The 9,481-nt window shown below is 30.1% G+C and overlaps 1 protein-coding gene across 1 annotated transcript; it reads right to left on the reverse strand.

Annotated features, from left to right (window-relative positions):
* Window positions 1-7,921: 7,921 nt before the first annotated feature.
* On the reverse strand, window positions 7,922-8,551 carry LOC143633943 (uncharacterized). Its single transcript, XM_077102151.1, has one exon. The coding sequence runs from the start codon at window positions 8,549-8,551 to the stop codon at window positions 7,922-7,924; it is 630 nt and encodes a 209-aa protein (XP_076958266.1).
* Between the last annotated feature and the right edge of the window lie 930 nt (window positions 8,552-9,481).

Below are 9,481 nucleotides of genomic sequence, written 5' to 3' on the forward strand. Positions count from 1 at the left end.
CACTGGGATATGTGAATACTCGAGTTTCAATTTGTTTTCTGTGTTTATATTTATTGAAATTTCTAAGAGTCATGCTAGAACATAAATTGTTGAATTTCAACCCATTTTCTTAATTTATAAATTCAATTATTATTATAATCTGAAAAAGAAAATCGAAAGGTCATGGTGATACATGAATAGTCGAGTTTCAATTCATTTTCTCTATTTGTATATATTCATTAGTTCTTATACTTTGAATTGAAAATTCGAAAGGTCATGGTGATATATGAATAGTTGAGTTTCAATTCGTTTTCTCTATTTGTATATATTCATTATTTCTTATACTTTGAATTGAAAATACGAAAAGTCATGGTGATACATGAATGGTCGATTTTTCAATACTCATTTCCTCGTGTGTTTTAAATTGAGCATTCGAAAAGTCATGGTGATACATGAATAGTTGATTTTTCAATACTCGCTTTCTCGTATGTTTTAAATTGAGAATTCGAAAAGTCATAGTGATACAAGAATTGTCGATTTTCAATTCGTTTTCTTTATATAATTCGTTAATTATAGTTTTAGTTGAAAATTCGAAAAGTTATGGTGGTACATAAACACTCGATTTTCAATTCGATTTCATTACTCATATTAGGTTGTATTAATTCCGTGTTTTTATTTCAAAATTTGATATATCTTTAATAAAAAATTTACGAGATCGGTACTGACTCATGAGCACTTCGATTTCGATTTCAAATTTTGTTTCATTCGATTGTACTTATTTATCTATTTACATATTTATAGATGGATTTCGATTTTAGGAATCTCTCATGTAACGTTTCTTTTTATCTTGATATGAATCTCATATTTACGTCCAATGTCACGCGAATTGTTCACACTTCATGCCTTCTCGTTCTCCTCAACGCTGCCCTCGAAACTCAACCCACAAAACAACAACTCAAATCATCAAGCAATTGACCATCGCAATCCCAACCATGACAAACCAAGATTCATTACCAACCACGACAATACAATCAAACCTCAAAGCTATACCTAAGTAAATCCAAACCCAACCTAACTCTTGGATACTCAAACCCAACCCAACCAAGATATTTACACGAGAACCCACTCTTCGTATAGCATAGACGATTCCCCCGCTCCGCTATCTCGATGTCGAAATGTCCCAAATAGTGTTAAGTTTAGCCAACTCATCAACTTTTGTCTCATAACTATACATACCTTTATTCCCACGACATGTTACCCAACCATTTATTCCCCACCTTATGCCTTGCCTCATATTCGCTACTATTGCAGTAACTCAAGCACACCCGTTATAAGGCCTAACTTGTTTCCGCCATGCCATACCTTACCACACATCCCTTGCCTACTAAAAAGTTTATTCATTTTCCGACATCGATACCTAGTCTTTTCAAGCTCATCAACCATTCCTAAATTTTGATATATAAATTTTCATACATAATTTTCCACGTCTATTTCTTTATGTGAAAAATCAAATCTCGGTTATTTTAAATAGTTAATTAACAAATATATAGTCATATATATTTCATATAATCAAGATATTTTTCTAAAAGAAATCTCATTTTAACCAAATGGTATCCCCAATATTATTACTACTCGTACAATCATTATTATTACTATAGTAATTATTATTATTATTATCTTCTTAAAAATTATTATTATTATTAATATTATCACTATTATTTTTATTATTATTATTATTATTATTATTATTATAACAAAAAAAAGATCTTTAATATAAGATTATTATTATTTCTTTTTGTTACAAATTAAATTTATCACCTTTCACTCAATAACCAACTTCTACATACTTGTAAATCCGTGAGTCCTGTTAATAAAGATATTATCAATATAACAGTTATAACATTTGATGATCCTCCATAGTGTTTTCATAAAAGACACAACCCGACAGGAAATTTTTTACGCTAAAAGGTCTTATAAAGTTTCGGAAACTTTAGTACTTACTAAATGTTTTTTTGCAAATTATTATTAATAATATTATTATTTTTTTCTTAAGTTAAAAAAAATCACATTTTTACAATTGATTTTCACAAATTTAAACGAAGCTCAACAATCGCTTCTTTTCCTCTTCCTTTTCAACGCCAACGAGTTTCGAGGTAATAAGTCCTACCATCGCCCACATAATAATTTTCATACCGCAATCCATCTTCGAGAAGACAAGTGTCGCAAGCTAACTTTTGAGTTCCTTTCTTTCTTCTTTATATACATATATTATTATATATATTTTCTGTTTGGACAGTATCGAAATAATTTTAGATATCGATTTCTTCCAAAGGTTGTTTACGAAGTTAATATCAAGCTTGATTATTCGTTAATTAGCGAACTATTTTTATGTATATTTCATTTTGAATCGGTTTACTTTTTTAATTCAAGCTCGTGGTCTATAACCAATTTCCCATAAGCGTAATCGTTTAATGGGAGTTGGGACTATGAGCGTGTTTATACACATGATGATTTGAATATTATTTCACGAATTGTTTTGATTGTGTGATTCGCTCAACGTTTAGTACGGATCATTTTGTTATTCATAATCCCAATGTTTTACAAATTTGAGATCAATATCTTAATTCGATCTTGAAGTTTCGATTATTTTATTCCCAAAGTTTTACTAAATTGAGGTCGATGCCTTACTTTGATCTCGAAATTGCAGTTATTTATTTCTATTAATCTCAAATATTGCGTTGATGTTCTGTTTATTTCAAATTTTCATTTGTTTAAAGAGTCGTTATTGACTCCAAGGACTTACTCTACTATGTTATTAAAAGTTTCGTTTATCTATCTTATTCTCGAATCCATTGCCTTATCAATTTATGTGTTTGTATTTGGTTGACTCAATGCCACATTTAATTACCCTGTTACTTTCAATATTGCAATGTTCATGACTTTAGTGATTTCATTCATTATTCTAATTATTTCGTACTACTCAAGAGTTTCACTCATTTTGTCTAATATCGTTTATATCATCTAAAACCTCAACAATTTCATTTATTTGGACCTAATATTTTCGCTTATCCTTGACCTTAAGGACTTGTCAATATATTTTTGTACTACCTATCCTTATAGTATCGTTCTTGATTTAAAATTTTTCATATAAGAATTTATTTTACTTTAAAACCCACACAATGGGATGGTTTATATGGACCATCTGATGATAAATGTAATTATGGGTCGACATGTAATTATCCAAGTCCTCGCATGGAAGACATAATAAGAACGTTGTGTGAAATAACTCGAAACATGGAATGATATTGAAAGACGGGACAAATGAAATATGATAAGGACATTGTGGATACGTCGCTGGTAAATCCTATATATAAGTGTCCTTACCATATTCTCATTTGTGGCATCTTTCGGGTCGTTCAAAGAGCGACGTTATTGTTTTTATTTAAAGCGTTAAAACTTTTGAACAACCCCTCATATTAGTTGATTCTTTTAAATTCTTATTTTTTTAATTTCGGGACGAAATTCCTAAAAGTTGTGAATCCTGTAACATTCGTTACTTTTCAAACCCGAAAACTCGACCCGTTTCAAATTTTCGGATATTTGTGTTTTCAAGTATTTATTTATGTATATATATATGTATAGATGGATATGTTATTATATTTCCAATGTTCAATGTTCATTGAGTATCTCATTATTCAATTGTTTATAAATTCCCGAGCCTTAACGTTAATTGAGCTATGCGGGTTAAACGCGTAAATTATCCAAAACCGAAAACTATATAATTTAATTATAAAGTTTAGGATTAAAAGTGAAAACTTAAAAAACTTATATTTACTTAAAAGATTTTAAATTACATTTAAAATGTTTATGAATAATCAAGGGTGTAAAGTGAATATTCTATTTAAATTATAATAAAATAATAAAACCAACCCCAACCCCAACCCAATCCCCCTGTTTTTCCGACCACCGTCGCCGGTGGCGGTGCCGGAGTTCCCAAACAACCTCAATCCTCGATCTTTGACCCGTAAAATCTGTTTAACGCGTTATGTCATCGATATTGTATCCTAACAACCTAGTTAATTACGTTATATCACCGTAAATCTTAACCGTAATGGACGCTGGAAATTTCGGAAATCAAAATTAATACGATTAACGCGTACACGCTCCAATTGAGTGTATAAATAGAGGCTTAGAACTCATTACAACTCACTCATACTTCTCTTTCTCTCTAAATAACTCTATAATTGGCCGTAATAATCCGTCAAGAATCCGGCTCCGGCAAGGTCCTGTTCTTCATCTAATCAACACCATTTAAAGTAATTGTTATGTGCGTTTTATTAGTTTTGATCCAACAAACAAAACCCCTAAAGTAACTTTAACAAACATGAAACAAAAACTGAGAAGTGAATTCTATGGTTTTGAGATGAAGAAGATGACTATGATGTGTTTATTTATATATTTTTTCTAAAATCTAAACTAAATTGTTCTAGTAGTCCAACTGGTTAAACTTGTATCATAACCATGAGACCCGGGTTTGAAACCTGGGTCATGCGTTTTTCTTTTTATTATTGATCCTGTAATGTTATTAATATTATTATCAAAGTCCATTTAAACTATTATTATATTTAAACAATGGAAACCAAAACATAAACGAATATGAAGCCTAGCTCAACTAGTTAATGCACGAACCTTATAAACTCAAGACCCGGGTTTCACATTTTTTTTTTGTATATTAGATTTTCAGTTATTTATAATTAATAAATCATATTAATCAAATAAAAATCAAATAAATTTATAAAAACCTTCTTAAATTAAATAAAAATTTTGTAAATTAATTATAAAATATATCTCACCATTTCACACTTAAAAACCGAGTTTCTCGTTTTCGTAAATCGTAACCAAAAATCGTCTACTAATTGTAACATAAACTTTAATTTACTAAAAATCGTTTCGTTAATGCAACAATTATATTTACGACTTATAAGCAATAGTTCAGGTATTTCGAACGTGTAAACTCCATATTCCCGCCGTTAGAATACTTAAATCATATTAATAAATGAATTGCCGTTAAAACATAAATAACAATATTATAATAAAAAATATAAATATAATATAAAATAATTCCTTAAAAGTTATACAATAAAACAATCCCGTACGACTATTGATTAAGTCTCGTTTTACTCAATTTAGTTAGTGCGGATCACTTGTTTCGGCTTTCGTGGCGCGTTCGGTTGTTTGCCATTTTTCACGCTTTCGAGTTCTCCTCTTTTCTTCAATACCTAAGATGAGTTTCTCACAACCCCTTTTTAAATGTTTCATATTTTGGGGTGGCATATGTATCCTACAAAACTTCAAGTGTTTATGATTTCGATTACAACTACAATTCACTATATGGACTTGTGTGTTATTTGAATTACTTGCTCAAACTTTACTTGCGCGTAGTGGTAGCCTCATTAAGTATGATCATAGGCTCCCCTTTGCACTCCGGTCCATTTGTACCGAGTGGAAAAGGGCCTCATTATCCAAGTACGTTGGTTGTTACCAACTGGAAAGGACCTTACTTGCGCGAATACCCAAGTACGTTGGTTGATACCAACTGAAACGGACTTTACTTGCTCGTTTATCACTTGCCCATGAATTGTATGATTTTTACGTATATATCAAACAGTGGGAATCTCACCAGCTATGTTCGTAGCTGACTTTATTTTATGCATATGTTACAGGTGTAGACATACGAGGATGAAAGTTAGAAGACACATAGCATGCTTAGAGGATATTCAAAGAAAACTTATCATTTTGTTTATTTATTTGTTACAACTTGTATTATTTGATAAACTTGTGTTACGTGAAGATTTAAATGAAATAATGTTATTATGGTCACATAATAGTGTCACGTGTGTTTGAACAATCTGTACGTCACACTCAGGTGTTTCGCTTTAGCCAGGGTGTTACAATTTTCATATCAAATATTTGATAAGATTAATTTTTAATATAATAAGATGTTATAACCCGTTTAAAAGCTCTCTGAGTTTGGTGAGACCTTTACTCGTGAATTCGGGTCAAATGCGTGATAAGCCTTCATTTACAAATAAAGCAATCTGATAGCTTGAGATAATGGTTGTTTTGCATTTTTTGTTTTTTAATATTTATTTTTAAAATTTTAATTTTCTTTATTGTAAGAAAGTTAATAATATACTTAGGGTTTGACGATGAAAGGGTTTCATAAATAAATGATATGTTATAACTCGTTTAAAAGCTATTTGGATTTGGTGACCCATGACCCGATTATGCTTTTACTATAAAATTGTTTATTAATTATAAATAATATCTTTTTTTAAAAAAAATTGGATATTAAATTTTAGTATATCCCTATTTTATTGGATTTTCATATCAAATAATTGGTAAGATTAATTTTTAATTTAATAAGATGTTATAACCCGTTTAAGAGCTATCTGCTTTTGATAAGAGCCATACCCATGAATTTGAGTTAAATCAATGAGAGGCCTCCATTTAAAAATCAAGCAATCTGGTGGCTTCCAAAAAAGAGGGAGCAACCACACCGCGACATGTAGAATTTTAGGGGTTTCATTTATATATATATATATATATATATATATATATATATATATATATATATAGGGTTAGGATATATTAAAAACCCTCTTCACTTTAGAAAACTCTTCAAGGAGCGTTGATGCTTTAAAGGAATGGCTGAGATGCAATCATCCTTAAGAGATTTTGAAAACTATTATTATATTCTTTTAAGTAAAAAGGAGGGCTATTTGGTCATGAGTTTTTACTCTCTCTTTCCTCCATGGCCTCTATTTCATTTTAAAATTAAGATAAACCACAAAGTAGTTGTTAGCATGTGATATGATACAGAGAATATTCTTTTTTAATATGTAATTAATATCGTAACTCTTAATAGTTTTGTTCATTAAAAAAAATTATAATACAATATGCTATTTAATCTATTTTCTAATTTTATGTTATATTTGTACATTTAAGTTTAACCTATGTAGAAAAAATTAAGTTTAAAAAATATATATTTAAATAAGTTTACTTATTTTAAAATATCTAACATGTTTTTAAATATGTGACAAATTTTTAAATAAGTTTCAAATGTTTTTAAATATATTTACTTATTTTTATATACGTAAAAATATTTTTAAATAAGTTTACATATTTTTATATTTTTAAATAAGTTTTACATCTTTTAAATTGATTTTCATACTTTTTGATATATTTACATATTTTTATATGTGTAAAAATAAGTGAATAAGGTTTACATATTTATAATATATTTATATACTTTTAGAATATAGTCTAAATATATTTACATACTTTCATGTCAAGGGGAGTTTCATTTTATACATAGTCACAACAAATATCTTTTATAATTATACAAAAATAAAAATGATAAAATCAACTATACTAAGCTAACAAAAAGCTAATTATGCTTCAATACTTGAAAACCATCTTCATCTTGAACATAAATCCTCTCACCTACATAAAAAAATAAAAAAAAAACATGTTTTATATAAAACACATACATAAGGTTACAAATGTAAAAACATGTTTTATACAAAAAATATACATAAGATTACAAATGTAATAAATGTGAAAACATGTTTTATACAAAAATATAACAAATGTGAAAACATGTTTTATACAAAACATATACATAATGTCAGTGGTGAATCTTGGGCTTCGCCATGGCGGTGACCGAAGTCACGGACCCAAAAATTTTCGGGTCGGCGATTCGGTTCGTGTCGGTGGTTCGGTTCGGGTCGGATTAAACAATATGACCTCCATATATATAATTTTTTTTTCATTCATTCAAATTCAAAATGATTGTTCTTACAATTAAAAAAAAACTAGACCTAAAATATCCATAATATGATAATAATACGAGAGGAGGGTGAGTACCTTAGAAGAAGAATTACAAAGCAGCTCGACAACCTTTAAGATTTTTGAATTCTTCAATTATGGATTCCGAATCAAATGTTTCAGCAATGTCTTTTTCTATGTAAACCACCAAGCTATTCGCGAGATACTCGTCTGACATCTTATTGCGAAGGCGATTCTTGAATATTTTCATTGCTGAAAACCCCCTCTCTGTTGTTGCAGTAGAAACTGGAAGTGTCAAGATTAGGCGAACCACTCTATCAACCAAATAGTACGTCTCACGTTTCTGAGTTTCCGCAAGACTCTTGCATAAATCAGCAATACTTGAAACACCACTTAGATTGGTATTCCTTGGCATTTCAAAATTAAAATTCTGCAATTGAAATTGTAAAAGAGTAATTTCCTGCTCCGTGAAATCTTCAGGATAATACTTCTTAACAAGAAGACAAATCTTATCAACATCAATCTCTTTTGAAACTAAACTAGAACTAAGAGTTAACAACTCCATCGCGTTCTCATTGAATCTACTATTGAACTCTTCTAGTTGTTTGTCCAATGTGGATGTAAAGAGATCTACTCGGTAATAATGCTCAAATGTAACATGAAGATCTGTTTTACGAGGCCTATATCGAGTATAAGTATATAGACCTTTCATATCCGGCATTTGTATGGCATACTTGACACAAAAAAAAGGTAACTTTTGAAAGAAAAGTCTCCCATCCATTGTTTCTAAATTCATTCAGATTAGCCTTTGTTGAAGAAACTAACTCCATGGCATTAAGAATATCTTGGGATTTCTTTTATAATGCTTGAGAAAGTGTTTCAGTTTTTCCCAATACTTCCTACATTAAGTGAAGAATAAACACAAACTCAAATGATTCCATGTGATCGCACGCTGTATCGGCTTCTCCACATTGAGAAAAAGTAGTATGAGATAAGTCTTCAACTATTCCTTGGAGAACAGCTCGAGTGGCACCAAACATGTCAATCAAACTACAAACGGAGTTAAAATGAGAATCCCAACGTGTATCACCGGCTCTTCTTAATGTCCCAACTTGATTCAATCCTGATCCCGATTTGATTTCACCCATTTACAATAGCGTTTTAATCTCTTCTGCTTTTGCCTTTTGTAACTCATCATGACGCTTACTTGAAGCACAAACCACATTAATTATGAAGACTAGTTTATTAAAGAATTGTGTATTGGAATAACTTCCCTTGATGCACAAACCAAGGCAAGTTGTAACCTATGATCAAAACACAAAAACGTAATAAGCATAAGAGTATCTAGTCAAACCAAAGAAGAAAGAGAAATAAATAAGTAACTAACCTGTGAGCAAAGCAGTGAACGTAATACGCATAAGGACACTCATAACGAACGAGTGCCTGTAATCCATTCCATTCACCTCTCATATTGCTAGAACCATCATAACCTTGACCACTGATTTTTTTAACATCTAACTGATAATGCGAAAGTTGTTTCCACAAACTTGTTTTCAATGTTGCTGATAAAGTATCCGTAACATGAACCAAATCCAAGAACCTTTCTTGTATCATCCCTTTTGCATCAACAAATCTCAAAACTATGGCCATT

The sequence above is a fragment of the Bidens hawaiensis genome, unplaced genomic scaffold (genome assembly GCF_021521415.1).
Source record: "Bidens hawaiensis isolate Kalapana, Puna unplaced genomic scaffold, B.hawaiensis_p1.1 tig00006950_1, whole genome shotgun sequence".
NCBI lineage: Eukaryota > Viridiplantae > Streptophyta > Magnoliopsida > Asterales > Asteraceae > Bidens > Bidens hawaiensis.